General features: G+C 50.5%; 1 protein-coding gene across 1 annotated transcript; it reads right to left on the bottom strand.

Annotated features, from left to right (window-relative positions):
* Positions 1-26: 26 nt before the first annotated feature.
* Positions 27-2801, bottom strand: Hspb1 (heat shock protein family B (small) member 1). Its single transcript, XM_052754000.1, has 3 exons — positions 1168-2801; positions 450-513; positions 27-334 (listed from the first exon to the last, which is right to left on the bottom strand). Exons 1-3 carry the CDS (start codon positions 1565-1567, stop codon positions 145-147), a joined length of 654 nt encoding a protein of 217 aa, XP_052609960.1. The 5' UTR covers positions 1568-2801; the 3' UTR covers positions 27-144.
* Positions 2802-16025: the final 13224 nt, after the last annotated feature.

Raw genomic sequence — 16025 nt, 5'->3', positions numbered from 1 at the left:
ACCGGGGTCTGAGACTGTGGCAAGCAGTAGCTTCCAACTTTTATTTGAGAAAAACAGAAAGTACATGTATCAAAAGAGCAAACAGATTGACAGAGAGGGGTGGCCAGTGCGGACTATTGGGGATGGGCAGCAGGCCGATGGCTTCTACTTGGCTGCAGACTGTTCCGACTTCCCAGCTTCGGAGCCCCCGATTTGGGCGCGGGCCTCGAAAGTGACCGGAATGGTGATCTCCGCTGATTGTGTGGCTGCTTTGGGCAGCGGAGCCTCCACAGTAAGTGTGCCCTCAGGGGATAGGGAAGAGGACACCAGGGTGGGGTCCACACCGGGAGGCAGCCTGGACACAAAGGAAAACAGGATAAGGGTTACACATCCCTCCAGATCCTCCGCCCTCTGCTCACCTCCCTGGATCCGCTTTCCCCCACCGCTCCATGTAAGGCATCAGAACTCACGTGTATTTCCGGGTAAAGCACCGAGAGATGTAGCCATGTTCATCCTGCCTTTCTTCGTGCTTGCCTGTGGGTGGGGACAGAAGGAGGTCAGAGGCAACCCTCTGCAGTCCTAGCAGGCCCTATCACCTGCTAAAGGAGCGGCTCTAAGACAGCACACAAATCAGAGTGCGGTGAGACACCTGACTGTCTGGAATGTTAAAACTTTCCGGAAAGTTCGTTTCTGGGATTTGGGATGCGAGGGGCCGCGGCGCGGGGCTTGGCTCTGACCCAGGCTGCACACCAGCGCAGGCGCACTCAGAGCTGTGTGCACGCCCCCTCCGCTGCTGGGATTAGGGGCCCTGGCAGGAGTCCCAGGACTTCCTTATTTGGGAATGGGGTCTTCCAGGAGGTGCGTTGCGTCTTCTTTCTTTTTGTTTCTGTGCTGCGGGTAGAACCCAGGGCCTCTCGTTGGCCAGGCAAGGCATCGCCCCTGTTAGTCCTTGTCATCCAGGATGACAGGGCTCTTAGGAGCAACCTGCGCCCTGGGCTCCGGAGCAAGGGAAGCTGGCTAGGGAGAACGACGCTGGCCTGCTGGTCTTTAGCTCATTCCTAACTTTCCAGGCTCCCATCTCTTGATTTTAACTCCCCACCACCATCCCCCGCCGCCCACCCCATCCTACAGCCACCACGGCGCTCGGCCCGCCAGCTTCTTCCCCTGTGGGGGACAAGAGAGACTCACCGGTGATCTCCACCACGCCTTCCTTGGTCTTGACCGTGAGCTCCTCCGGAGCGAAGTGGTTGACGTCCAGGGACACACGCCAGCGATCGGCCGTCTGCCGGATCTCCGAGACGCCGCTGCTCAGCTGCCGGTTGAGCGCACGAGTGAAGGGGGGCGCAGCCAGGGGAGCGGCCAGGGGCGCGGCCAGGGCCACGGCAGCGGGGCCCTCGGCGGTGGCGGCGGGCAGCGGGCGCAGGTAGCCGGGCCAACCCGCCGAGCTGAACCACTGCGACCACTCATCGGGCAAGCGAGGCACCCCGAAGGCTTGATCGAAGAGGCGGCTGTGGGCCGGGTACCAGTCCCGGAATGGTTCCCAGCTGGGGCTCCGCAGCAGCGAGAAGGGCACGCGGCGCTCGGTCATGTTCTTGGCTGTGCTGGTCAGGGCTGAGGATCAAGAGGCACAGGGCGCAGGAGGATCCGAGAAGTGCCGAGCTGGAGCCCCGGCTGGGCTTTTATGGGTGTCCAGCCGGGTATTTTTAGCAGGCGGTGCTTCAGGTCTCTATTAATGGCAATGACCGTCTAGGGGCCGCCCCGCCCCGCTGCATTCCTCCCCGCTAAGCTTACAAAGGGGGCGGGCAGGCGGGGCCAGGAAGGTTCTGCCCCCATCTGGAAACTTCTCTAGTTGAAAAAAAACCAAATGACTGTAATACCGGTAGCTGGAGCTGTTCCCACAGGCATTCACAGCCGGGGCTTTGAACGCTGCGGGCTGAAGGGCGGTGGCCTGTGGCTGGTCCATCTTTCTGTGGAGAACACAACCAGAAGTTAGGTCCTTTGTGCCGCAACTTGGAAGCAACGGAGCCCGGTCGGAACCAGAGGGCAGGCCTGTGTGGACACACACATGCTAGGGCACACCTGTGGAGGTCTCAGGACGACCAGCAACAATCAGCCCTCTCCTACCATGTGTACCCCGGGGGAGCAAAGGCTTGGTGGCAGGCACCTTCATCCACTGGCCCTGAGAGATTTTTTTTTTCTTTTTCTTTTTCGGGAGACAAGGTCTTTTATTGACTCTGGAGCTTGCGAGCTGACTGGGCAGCTAGTCCCCTAATATCCTCCTGTTTCTACAACTGCCCCACCTGTCCAGCCCAGCACAGAGATTAGAGACACACACACACACTTTGTCTGTGTAGCTGTGGCTGTCCTGGAACTCACTCTGTAGTCCAGGCTGGCCTCGAACTCAGAGATCTGCCTGCCTCTGCCTCCCGAGTGCTAGGATTAAAGGCATGCGCCACTATGTCCAGCCATGCCGGGCTTTTATGTGTGTGCTGTGTGTTTTAGCGAATGTGGCTCTTCTCACTCCGCCCCCTCCCTAAACTTCTCCAGCTCATGGGCTTCCCTACCCCACCTTCTCATTGCCCTAAGACCCTATTTCGGCTATGCATTCTCTTGGTAGCCTCTCTCTTTCTTTCCTCTCATTCTCCCCCACCCCCTGCCAGGCCCAATCTGCCGGCCATACTCAGTCTCCTTCTCTCTCTGCTCTGGAATCTTCCAGATGCCTCTGGCTGTACTCTTCCTCGTAACTATAATAAAAAACCTCCCTCAACCCTCCCTCGGCTCTGTCGTGTGTATACACGTTACACACTGTGGACCCAGACTCCGTTCCCATGCTTGCACTGTCAGCTTTTTATCCACTTTGGCATCGTCCCAACCTCTTGGTTTTTGTTTCTGAGAGCGGGTCTCATGTAGCCCAGGCTAGTCTGGAATTCTCTATATAGCCAAGGATGACCTTAACTCCTGATCCTTCCATGGGTACCTCTGAAGAACTGGATTCATAGGCATCTCTCTCACACACACACACACACACACACACACACACACACACACACACACACACACATATCAAGGTTTGTTGTGATCTTAAACCACCTGGTGGCCTCATTGGAAGTGTCAGCTCTGACAGACCACCCAACTGCTTGCATTCACTGGTTCTGTGGCCGGGTGGGGGAGTCTGTGGCAGTTAGATCCTCTGTTTTTTACTCTCTCCCTCTGCAAAATGGAGATGAAGAGGGTGGTAATAACGCTGATGTCATTGTGCTGGCATGCGAATCCAGTGACTTCATACAAGTGAAGATGTAGCCCGGGGCCCGGTGACTCATGATTAATTATTGGTTATTTGTTATCCACCTCGGTTAGACAATTGGTAGGGTTTAGTCATCCCTGTCCCTCAAGAGGTGGACCTGTCAAACCAGGCTGATTTCAAAGTTGTAGTGACTCTCAGTACTGGGTGACAGGCCTGTGCCACCACAGCTGGCCAAGAGCTAAAGATACTAAAGTGCCCCTTCAGTACTAGACAAGCATCTACCACTGAGCCACACCCCAGTCCCTCACTGGGGGATTTTAGTCTTGTGGGCCGCAAGAATATATCATAGAGATTCAGCTGTGTATTAAAGCTGAACTTTGACAGGCCAAGGGTCTGTCAAAAGGCAAAGCCATTTATTATGAATATTTGGTGTTACCCAGCCTTTAATATTCCAGCTGTCTTCTGCTATGAAATCCTTGTGTGCCCAGACCTATTGGTAAACAGTTCAGCTCCCCTGACCTGCTGAACCTAAGTTACTAACTGCCCTGCTGACAAGCTGATGGAGACGGTAGCTTTGTTTCCTGTGCTAATGAAGCTCAGGCCATCCCCTGGCCCTGAGGAGGCCTAGTGGTTCTCCAGAGCCCTTTGACTGGGAACAAAAGAGGTTTACATATCAAGGTGAGAGATAAAACAACATTCCTGAAGAGGTAGGGAACCACGTGCCCAAGGAAAGAAAAGGCAGGTATTTTCTGTAGACAGGGACAAAACAGCACGGAGAAGAGAAAAAAGAATGGAAGAACTAGATGGGTAAGAACTTGAGAGGAACAAACTGAGAAGGGGAAGAACTAGATTGAAGGACTAGAAGAGAGTACTAGAGGAATGAGATGGAAGATGAGGATGAGCCAGATGGGGAAGAACAAGACGAGGAAGAGCCAGATGAGAGAGAAGGAGATGGTAGAGGAGCTGATATGGGAAAGAACTAGATGGATGAGAACCTAGATGGGGCAGAACTAGATGAAGGAATTAAGATAGAACCTAGAGGGGACAGTAGATAAATCAGGCAAGGAAGGAGTTAGACATGAGAACAGAAAAGAAGCTTGTAGAGAGAGAACTGATACAGAATAATAAAGTGTATGAACTAAGGAGTTTCGTGTACATAGATTCATTTCTTTTCATCAAAGATTATCAGCTGGTTGTAGATTCTTCCCAGACCCTGGGAGGGGACTATCGAGGGGCTGGACCCCCTTAGTCCTCGATATTTTAGGCAGGTGCTCTACCACTGAGCCACACTCCCAGCCCCTCACTGGGGGATTCTAGGCAGGCATTATACTACTGAGCTATATCATCATTGGTCATTTTACCTTTTTATGAAGTTATTTAATTTATTATTATTTGATTTTATTATTCCCATCACGTGTGATGGGGATAGGGGAAGTGTGTGTGCCATGGCATGTATGTAGAGGCCAAATGATAACGTTGTGGAGTGGGTTCTCTCACCCTTTTTATGGGTTCTGGGAAATAGAACGCGGGTTATCAGACAATGTAGCATGGTTGTTTTTCCTGTTTGTTTGTTTGGTTTTTTTTAAGACATTTATTTTTTTATGCCTTTAATCCCAGCATTTGGGAGTCAGAGGCAGCAGCTGGATCTCTGAGGCCAGCCTGATCTACAAAACGATTAGAGAAACCCTGTCTCAAACTCCACTTCCTCTAAAAAAAAAAGACTTATTTTTATTTATGTGTATGAATGTTTTGCCTGCACGTATATATGTGTGTGTATGTGTAAGTGTGCCATACATGTCCCTGATGCTGAGGAGGCCAGAAGAAGCCTCCAGGTCCCTTAGAACTGGATTTCAGAGGGTTGTGAGCCGCCATTTGTGTGGAAACTAAACTTTGGTCCTCTTCTAGAGCAGTGAGTGCTCTTAACTACGGAGCCATCTCTCCGGCCCCTGAAGCAAGAGATTTTAAGCGCTGAGTCATCTCACCGAGTTCTATTTTATTTTTTGAGTCAGGGTCCCGCTAGATCGCTCAGGCTAGCTTTAAACTCACTGTCTAGTACACACTGGCCTTGAACTTGTTACCCTCCTCCCTCAGGCTCCTGGAAGTGTGGATCCGAGGCCCGTCCCACCAGGTCTGACTTCGGTTTCCTTTCTGTTGTATTGCATTTATTTGTGTATGTGTGCACGCGAGTGTGTGTTAGGGCCCAGGGAACAGCCAGTGGGGGCAGGTTCTCTCCACCCTGGGGATCACACTCGATTAGCATCCTTGATAGCAAGTGCCTCTACCTGCTGAGCCAGACCCCCACGTTTCCTTGGGAGAGAAAGCTGAGTTTCCTATACACCTCTTGGGGTGGAGCTGGATCACTAATCTGAAATCACCTCAGAAAGGCCTTTGAGGTGCCAGAGGTCTCTTAGGAACCACAGGAAGCTCTCAGGGCCTCTGCTCTCTCCCTTGCTGGGTCACATTGCGACCAGAAACTCCTGACCATCCCAGCTCTCTAAGACCTTTGTTCCCAGCCCCACCCATGCCCAGCTCCATAAATCTCTGGTGAGGTCAGAAGGCTTTGAGGAGGCTCCCCAGCCCTTGCTTGCCCACCTTAGCCCAGACTGGAGTTCAAGGGGCCCCACCCTAGAGGGTGCTGTCAAGTGTGGTCATGGATGCTTTTAAATGTCACCCTGCCTGGCCTAGCCTGGCTTGGGAGGTGGGGGCTGCCAACTCTTTGTAGACACACGCTTCCTTCATCTTGCTTTAAACCAGGGCAAGACGTAGTCATGCTGGATGCCGTGGCCAAGACGGACGGGTTGTGCAAAGGAGGGGCGGGCCTCCCAGTTGCTGTGCTCACTCATTTGGAATCCAAACCCTTTTTTTTTTTTTTTTTTTAATTTTGAAACCAGGTCTCATCTAGCCCAGGCTGGCTCATACTGGAGTATATCAGAGACTGTCCTTAAGGCTCCTGCTGTTCCTTCCCAAGCACGGGGATCACAGGTGTGAACCAGCACCCCCGGCTTTCTTTTTTTCAGGAGAGAAATGATTCCCACCGGTTGTCCCCTGACCTTCACGTGTGTACCATGGCATACACACCCACGTGTGCACACACAAACACACACAAGGAGATGTCAGAGCCAAAGCAAACGTGTAATTGTTGTTGTGTACGTGTGTGATTTATACACGTGATAGCCTTGGTGTGGAGATCAGAGGACCGCTTCCATGAGTCTGTTCTCTTCATCCACCATCTACGATTTTTGTTTATTTCATTTTATTTTATTTTTTTGTAGGTCTTGGAATTTGGTTTATTGTTTGTTTTGGAGACAGTATCTGACTAGGTAGCCCTGTATGGCCTGGAATTCGTTACGTAGAACAGGGTGGACTCGAACTCACAGAGACTAGTTGGCCTCTGTTTCCTGAGTGCTGGGATTAAAGGAATGTACCGGCATGCTAGGCTTTTGCACCTTGATTTTTGAGGCAGGGTTTCACATTCTGGCTGTCTGTACTTTCCACCTTGCTGTAGGAGTGATGGGATGATGGGGTGCACCAGGCAACTGGCTTTTCTTTCTTTTTTTTTTTTTTTAAGATTTATTTATTTATTATGTATACAGAAGAGGGTGCCAGATCTCATTACAGATGGTTGTGAGCCACCATGTGGTTGCTGGGAATTGAACTCAGGACCTCTGGGAGAGCAGTCGGTGCTCTTAACCACTGAGCCATCTCTCCAGCCCCGCAACTGGCTTTTCTAAGATGGCTTCTGAGCTTGCTCGACAAGCATTTCACATACTGATCTTTTACCATTCTTCTATGTTATTGTTTGTTTGCTTTTTGAAACATGGTTTCTCTGTGTAGCCCTGGCTGCCCTGGATCTCACTCTGTAGACCAGGCTGTCCTCGAACTCAGAGATCCACCTGCCTCTGCTTCCTGAGTGCTGGGATTAAAGGCGAGTGCCACCACTTCCCAGCCATTTCTCTGTTTTCTATTTTATTTTATTTTTTTATTTTTTGGAGACAATGTCTCCTTACATAGCCCAGGCTAGCCTGAACTTCACGATGTAACATAAGCAGGTGTCTAGTGTGGGGACCTTTCTGCCTCAGTTTCTCCAGTGCTGGGATGAGCAGTGTGCATCCACAGCTGGTTCTATCCATCTTCCACAGACCGGTTTTATGATCAACCTGCCCCACCACAAGGGTGGGGCCCTGGTGGTTCCGTCAAGTCTGAGATGAGAAGTAGGTGGGGGAGAAACTGGGTTTTGGGGTCAGACAGGCTGGGCTGGGCTTGAAACTGGGTACTGGTCTGATGGCCTCTTAAACCTACATTTCATGATCTGAAAACCAGGGCGACTTCATCTGCCTATTAAAAATTCTTTTAAGGGGCTGGAGAGATGGCTCAGCGGTTAAGAGCACTGACTGCTCTTCCAGAGATCTTGAGTTCAATTCCCAGCAACCACACGGTGGCTCACAACCATCTGTAATGAGATCTGGCGCCCTCTTCTGACCTGCAGGCAAACATGCTGTATACATAATAAATAAATCTTTAAAAAAAAAAATTCTTTTAAGTACATTTATTTGAGGGGGGCACGTATGCCATGGCCCGTGTTTGGAAGCTAAGGGACAGCTTTCCAGTCAGTTTTCTCCCTCCATCATTTGGGTCCCTGGGAGCCCTGTCTTTTATTTTATATATATTATATTTATATATATGTAATATATTATTATATATTAAATTTTATATATATATATGGCTCAGTAGCTCTTATTTGCCCATCTTACAAAGTTGTGCTGGGTCCCAAATGCCATGAGGTGTGTCCAGTGTGCTGGCATGCTCTCTTGGTAGCATTTGGATCTTTCTTTTCATTTTGTTCTGTTTGTACTTTGAGATAGGCTCTCACTATGTGGCCCCAGCTAGCCTGGAGTTCCCTGTGTAGACTAGGTTGGTTTAAAATGTGTAACATCTTTCTGCCTCTGCCTTCCAAGTGCTGGAATTGGGGGGGGGGGGGTTGCTACCATACCCAGTTTTCAGTCTTTCATTTTGGACACTGAAGCTTTTGGATGTGTTTTATGACTTGTCAAAATAGTTTCTAAGAATGTCATTTTTGGGGCTGGAGAGATGGCTCAGTGTTGGAGACCGACTCCGGACATCTGTGTCCTGGACTTTGTCAAGCCTTGACAAGAGGTTCCTGGCCTAATTGCAGGATATATGACTAGATAAGAGCTTCCTGGCCTAACTGCAGGAGATGGCAATTAGATAAACTTTCTGGAGCCTGTCAACTGCAGGGGGCCCGGATCGAAGCGACCTCGCCCCTGACCCCCTCCTTAGGAATTTTCTCTCTCCCTGCTTCCCCTGCTCCCCTCCCTACCTGAAGTCCTGTTTTTAAGCCTCAATACCCAGTCAATAAACGAGACCTTGATGCGACTCAGACTGACTCTGTCTTCCCTTATGCGCCTGGTCTCCTTTATCTCTCGCCCCCATTGATCTTTCAGGAGGTGCCTCCTCGGGTCTCATCAAATAACCTGGCCCGCGGGACGGGCAGCTCAGTGGTTAAGAGCACCGGCTGCTCTTCCAGAGGATCCAGGTTCAGTTCCCCATGGCAGCTCACAACTGTCTGTAACTCCAGCTCCAGGGGTCCCAACACTCTCATACAGACATACATGCAGGCAGAATACCAATGTACATAAACTAAAAATAAGTAAATTTAAAATATATATTGTATAAAAAAGAATGTCATTTCTTAGATGAGGGCTGAGTCTGGAGACACAGGTCTGCTGTCCCAGCTACTCTGGAGACTGAGACAGGTGGGTCGAAAGTTCAAGGCCTACTTGGGTTACAGAGTGAGACCATGTCTCAAAATAAAAAGCAAAAAAGGGGGGCTGAGAGACAGCTTATCTCAGCAGTTATGAACATTGGCTGCTCTTCCAGAGGACCTGGGTTCAAATCCCAGTCCCTGACTCCAGCTCTAAGAAATTCAAGGTCTCTTCTGGACTTGAACGCATGATGTGCACAGACATCCGTGCAGGCAAAACACCCATACACATAAAATAAAAATAAATAAACCTAAGAAAAAAGAAGTCAAAAGACGCAGAGGGAAGAAAGGGAGCATGGGAGAGAAAGGAGGAGGTATAGGGGAAATGTGGTGGTCCATGTCTTTAATTCCAGCACCTGGGAGACAGATCTCCATGAGTTTAAGACTAGCCTGGCCTACAGAGTGGAATAAATTCCAGGACAGCCAGAGATATATGGAGAGAGGAGGTGAAGGGGGAGGGGGAGGGAAAGGAATAACATTGTCATCTAGAGATTTCCCTGAACTCTGAGGCAAACAGGTCACAGCCCCATCCCTTTCACCGCCCTCTGCTGGGTCTGGGGTTTCCTCCATGGAAAGGCCCCTCCTCTTGTCTGTAACCTCAGTGTCTGGGGTGGTCTGAGCAGTGAGTGCCTCCTTCCTTGCAAAAGTGCCTGAATTTTTGGCCATGCTAGCCACGCCCTCGGCAGGCCTCTGCCAGCTGCACCCCAGCCAGTCCCTCCCTTTCTGGCTCAGCCTCAGAGAACTCTCTGGAGTCTTCAGGGAGCTGCCAGGCGGAGGCCTGACAGCTGATGGATTATTGTACCAGTCACCAGCTTTACTGGGGACCAGAAATAAGCAAAGTCATCAGTATAGCACACTCGACTTGGGGGTGTCTGGGATCTTTCCAGAAACATCTCAACGTGTCTCTCTGGGAGTTCCTTTCCGGAATGCTGCCTCCAGCCAGGCCCAGGCCTCTGATTTTAGCCTGGCCTGGAGGACATCAACCCCGTCATCCCTGAAAAAGGATCAGTGAGGGGCCAGGTGACAGGGCTGGGTAGCAGAGAGACTCTGTGTGGCTCAGGAGTCTAGGGACCTGAATGTTTTTCACCTTGGCTAGAGGCCAGCAAATGTGACTCATTTTCTTCATCTGCACAATGAGACCATTGGACTGGATGTTCTGGAAGGCTCCAGGGTTGTGAATCAAGTTTCTCCTCTGCTATTCCCCCACCAAACCCCACCCCACCCCCACCCCCACCCCCGCCCGCTGCCCTGTGCTGTGTGCAGGCTGGAGGACTCGGGTATGATACGGGCAGCCCTGAAGAAGAGAAGGCTTGACCAAACTTGGATCTTTCCTAGGCTCTGTTTCACATTCCCTTGTCAAACTCCGTTTTAGCAAAAACAGGCTGAGTGAGTTTTGTGTGGACCCTCATAGCTTCACCCTCTGCCACCCCCAGGCACTCTGGATCACCTCAGCCTGCCTTCAAGCCAGACTCCAGGTAAAGGGCCGCTGAGGTGGCTCAGTAGGGAAAGGCATTTGCTGCTAAGACTGAGTTTGATTCCTGGGGCTCACAGAGTGAAAGGAGAGAGCAGATTCCTACAAGCGGTCCTCAGACCTTCATATGTGTGACACAGTGTGTGTGGTATACTACACACTCATGAATGTGCACACACACTCACAGTAGACCCACATACTCACAGTATACCCGCACTCATGAGTGTGCACACACTCACAGTATGCCCACACACTCATGAGTGTGCACACACTCACAGTATACCCACACACTCATGAGTGTGCATACACACTGGCAGTATACCCACACAGTCACAGTATACCCACACACTCACGAGTGTGCACACACAAATGAATGTATGTAAGAAAAATAATTAAGAATCCTTCTAGGTTGGCTTTGCTCATCTAGGTTGGCTTTGCCTTCACCCTCCTGATGTTTCTTTCTTTCTTCTTTTCCCTCCCCCATTCCAGTCCAGCCTTTAACTTCCCATGTAGCCAAGGATGAGCGTGTATTTCTGCTCCTCCACCTCTTGAGTACTGAGTTGATTACAGACACAGTCTACCATGTCCCTGTTCACTTCTGTCTTTTTTGTTTTGTTTTGTTTTTCGAGACAGGGTTTCTCTGTGTAGCTTTGCGCCTTTCCTGTGTCTTTTTTTTTTAAGTGTCATATTTTATTTAAAGTTTGTATATGTATGAGTGTTTTGCCAGGGTGTATATAAGAGCACTCTGTTCATTCTTGGGGGAAGAAGGTATTGGCTCCTTTAAAAGTGAAACTACAGACACTTGTGAGCCACCACATGGGTACTGGGAACTGAACCCTGGTCTTCTGCAAGAGCAAGAGCTCTTAATCTGCCGGGCGGTGGTGGCGCATGCCTTTAATCCCAGCACTTGGGAGGCAGAGCCAGGTGGATCTCTGTGAGTTCAAGGCCAGCCTGGTCTACAGAGTGAGTTCCAGGACAGGCTCCAAAGCTACACAGAGAAACCCTGTCTCAAAAAGAAAAGAAAAGAAAAGAAAAGAAAAGAAAAGAGAAAAAAAAGTTCTTAATCTTTGAGCCACCTCTCTAGTTCCATGCCCCTCTTTTTTTGAAACAGGGTCTCATGGAGCCCAGGCTAGCCTAGTCTGAAACTCAATTCTGTAACAGGGGATGACTTTCACCCCCCCTCCATTCCCACCAGACAAGGTCTCACTATGCAGTTCTGTCTGGCCTGGACCTCAGAGAGCTCTGCCTGCCTCTGCCGCCTGAGTGCTTGGATTAAAGGTGAACGTCACCGTACCTCCTGACCTCAAAAAAATTTTTTTTTCCGAATGCTGTTTATTGAAGGAGGGAGGGGGTCTTAAATACAGGCTTACAGCACAATGGGAGAACCCCAGAGGACAGAAGTTCACTACCGATGTTTTACAATCTTGCATCTAAGCTGTTAATGCCCATTATGCAGGATACGTAGACAAGGAACTTCCCTTAAGCATTCAGGAGGGTGGAACCCGGCAGGGAATTAGCACAGGGAGGAGATCAAGGTCAAGCTGACCTCAAAATTTTAATCCTCCTGTCACTTGAGATTACAGGTATATGCCACGACACCTGGTTTTAGGTGCTGGGGGTCGAACCCAGGACTTCACACTTGCTAGGCAAGCCCTCCATCAACTGAGCTATAGCTCCTGCCCTTTCACCCTGAGTCTCTTCTGAGACCTTCCATCCCTCGGTCCTGACCCTGCTCCTTGGCCCATTTGCCTGCTCAGTCAAGCCTGTCCTCTTCCCCGTCCATGATCCTGTGCGTGTCCACATGACAACACGTTATCCACAGAGAGCACGATCTGACGCCTTCCTCTGACCTCCTCAGGCACCAGGCACACACCCAGGCAAAGCATTCGTACATATAAAATAAATAAATCTTAAAAAAAAATAATTAAATAAAAAAAAAATCCCACACATACACCATAAGCTGGCCCTGCTGGTATGCATGTGTATAAACCAGAGTATCAGGAATTCGTATCAAGGTGGAGGGCAGCTTTGGCTGTATGAGACTCCCATCTCAAGAACAGCACAGCCAGCTCTGGGGGCACATGTGGTTAATCCCAGTGCTCGGCAGGCAGAGGCAGGCAGAGCTCTGTGAGATCTAGACCAGCCTGGTCTACAGAGCGAGATCCAGGGTCAGGCACCCAAACCACCCTGTCTCGAAAAACCACACACAAAAAAACCCCAAAAACAAACCAACCCAAAACTGGGCATGGTGACCTATGTTGTAATTCTGGTGGTAGGGAGGTAGAAACAGGATTCGTGGGTCTTGGAGGCCAGCCAGGCTACACTCTGGGCCAATGAGAGACGGTCTCTCAAAACACAAAGAGGATGACACCCGAGGAACTACACTCAAGATCGTCCTCTGGTCTCCATAGACACACACATGTGCTCTTCCGCATACATATACATTTACAACCCCTCCCCCAAGGAACACACACACACACACACACACACACACACACACACACACACACACACACACACACGGCCTCTTGCTGTTGTGGGTTGGAACAGAAACGTTGGTGCGCTTCGTGTGAGCCCCGTTAGATAGTGACTGACCAAGACAGGAGTGAGTGGCTACACCCCCAAACCGTGAAGTCCCAGGCTCCAGAGCTTGGGATGCCAAACATCCTAGGGAAGGTCAGTCCCTCCCAGTCTCCTGGCAACGGAGGCGGGGATGGATGTTTCCTGTTTTCGTGCTCTGATCCTGGTGGTATTTTCTCGGCACTGCAGGGAACAGAGCCGAGGGCAGGCTGAGCCTCAGTCCCCGAGGCACTGGGGCAGAGTTTCCTGGTCTTGCAAATAGCCAAGGAGGGCTCTGAGGACTGGCTGGGAGTCTCCGGCAGCGAGGTGGACCCTAAACCGCCTTTCCCTCACTCTCTGTCGCCCTCTAGTGCCCTCACGCTGCCAACACTCTTATCTTTGGTCTCGGGCTTCTGGAATGGTTCCTTTGGCTTTTACTCATTCAACAAACATTTCAAAGGTGCCTATACCGGGGTGGGGGTAGGGATGCAGAGAGAAGACGTTGCGTCTCCCTCAGACTCTCAGAGCTTTGGGGAGGGACAGGTATGAATAACTGGTACAAGAGTCTGGAGCCCCAAGCAGGTGCCCAGAAGAATGCAGAGAAGCAGCTGCATCCTGGCATCTAGACAGCTCCAGTGAGGTTGGCTAAGCGGATGGGGGAGGGATTGTGCAGTGAGCTCACTTGGAGCTATGACGATGGAGACGGCCCGGGAGTCATCTTTGACAGCGATGGACTGAGGTAGTTGGGGAGATAAGGTTGGAGTTACTGCAAGGCCTATGAACTTCTTGGTTATAGACCGGCAGGAAGGTTAGTGTCATTCATTTGGACCGCCATGTCCAGAGGTGGGGACTGAGCTGCGTACTGGGGGTGGGGTGGGGACACGGACTCAAGAACTGCTGGAGGGTGAGGGCTGGAGAGATGGCTCATCTGTAAAGACGGTGCACTGCTTGAGTTCTGTTCTCAGCACACGAGTCAGAGGCTCACATTTCCATGAAATCCCACCTCCAGGAGCTCCAACGCCTTTTCTGGCCATGGGCACTGTATGTTGTTTTTTTTTTTTAAACATTTCTTAAAAAAAAAGACTTTAAAAAAAAGTGTGTGTGTGTATGTGTGTTGCTGGAGATGTAATCCAGGGACTCCTAAAGTTAGTCAGGTGAGCCACACCCCAGCCCCTCACTGGGGGATTCTAGGCAGGTGCTCTACCACTGAGCCACACCCCAGCCCCTCACTGGGGGATTCTAGGCAGGTGCTCTACCACTGAGCCACACCCCAGCCCCTCACTGGGGGATTCTAGGCAGGGGCTCTACCACTGAGCCACACCCTAGCCCCTCACTGGGGGATCCTAGGCAGGTGCTCTACCACTGAGCCACACCCCAGCCCCTCACTGGGGGATTCTAGACAGGTGCTCTACCACTGAGTCACACCCCAGCCCCTCACTGGGGGATTCTAGGCAGGTGCTCTACCACTGAACCAGATGCTTAGCTCATTTGTTTCTTAATTTACCTAAAGGGCTAAAAAGTTGTCACTAGGGCTTCTTCAGACAACTTAGATCAGGAACAGAGCTTCTGGTTATATCAGATGACCCTCCCAGTTTTGAGAGGAAGAAACCGGATAAAGGTTTATGTGCTGACAGGCTCTAGGGACTGGACACAAAGGACATTTCCCATCTTGTGGCTAACCCAGAGACAAGGAGCCAACAGGGTCATATTAGCTACACCTTCAGCCAAGATGGAGGGGTGTGTGTGTGTGTGTGTGTGTGTGTGTGTGTGTATGTGAGATTTTTTTTTGATAGTTTCTGTGTGCAGCCCTGGCTGTCCTGAACTCGCTCTGTAGCCCAGGCTGGCCTCGAACTCACAGAGATCCGCCTGCCTCTGCCTCCCGAGTGCTGGGATTAATGCGCCACCACCCGGCAATGTGTGTAATTCTTTTTAAAAGATGGCCTTGCCATGTAAACCCCAAACTGGCCTCCAATTCTCATTCCTCCTGTCTCTGCCTTCTGAGCATTGAGCTTACAGTCCAACACCACCACACCTAGCTGCACCAACATTCTTGACAAGCGGGCTTTGAAACACTTCAGAGTGTCTGTGAGATCCAATGTGATGTGGGCAAGGGCCGGTTCTGTGAAAAGCGGGCTCTTCACTTCTGCCCCATTCCCAGGAAATGCTTGACTCAGCACAGGGTACAGTCTGGGGAGGCGGCTCTGTGGGTAAAGTGTCACTGGATCCCCAGCACTCACGTAAAAGCCAGCTATGGTGGCAGACATCTGTACCCTAGTGTAGTGAGGGTTGCGGGGATCTTTAGCCCTCATGCTGGGTGTGATGTGGTGAAGCAGGCAGGGGATCCCAGGAGCTGGATGGCCAGTTGGTGAGCTCCAGAGTCAGTGAGAATCCCTGACTCTAACCAGGGTGGAGAAACTTAAATACAGGAAAGACCGTCCACGTTGGTCTTTGTCTTACACATAGAGTGTGCATGCACACTACACACCACACACATACTACACACCACACATCACACACCACACATACTATACACACCAACTACACACTACACCACACCACAATACACACCACATACACTATACACACCACATACACTACACACCACACATACTATTCACACTACATACACTATACACACTACACACACTACACACCACACATCACACACACTACACACCACATACACTATACACACCACACACACTACATACCACACATACTATTCACACTACATACACTATACACACCACACACACTACACACCACACATATTATATATACCACATATACTATACACACTACACACCACACATCACACACCACACATCACACCAGCTAGGGCATGGTGGCCCATGACTGAAATCCCAGTAATTAGGAGAGTGAGACAGGAGGATTACAGAGAATTCTAGTCTAGTCTGGTCTACTAGGCTAGTCAGGGTTACACAGTAAGATCCTGACTCAAATAAACAAACATGGACTAGCAAGATGGC

Source organism: Peromyscus californicus, unplaced genomic scaffold (assembly GCF_007827085.1).
Source record: "Peromyscus californicus insignis strain IS unplaced genomic scaffold, ASM782708v3 Scaffold_2__1_contigs__length_46816999, whole genome shotgun sequence".
Classification (NCBI taxonomy): domain Eukaryota; kingdom Metazoa; phylum Chordata; class Mammalia; order Rodentia; family Cricetidae; genus Peromyscus; species Peromyscus californicus.
The sequence above is the reverse complement of the archived record's forward strand: the minus strand, read 5'-3'. Positions and strand labels throughout refer to the sequence as shown.

Coding starts and splice junctions, on each gene's coding strand:
- Hspb1 (XM_052754000.1), bottom strand. CDS start 1,567: ATGACCGAGCGCCGCGTGCCCTTCTCGCTGCTGCGGAGCCCCAGCTGG. Junction 514..1,167: donor AGGCGTGGTGGAGATCACCG/GTGAGTCTCTCT, acceptor CCCCACCCACAG/GCAAGCACGAAGAAAGGCAG. Junction 335..449: donor TGCTTTACCCGGAAATACAC/GTGAGTTCTGAT, acceptor CTTTGTGTCCAG/GCTGCCTCCCGGTGTGGACC.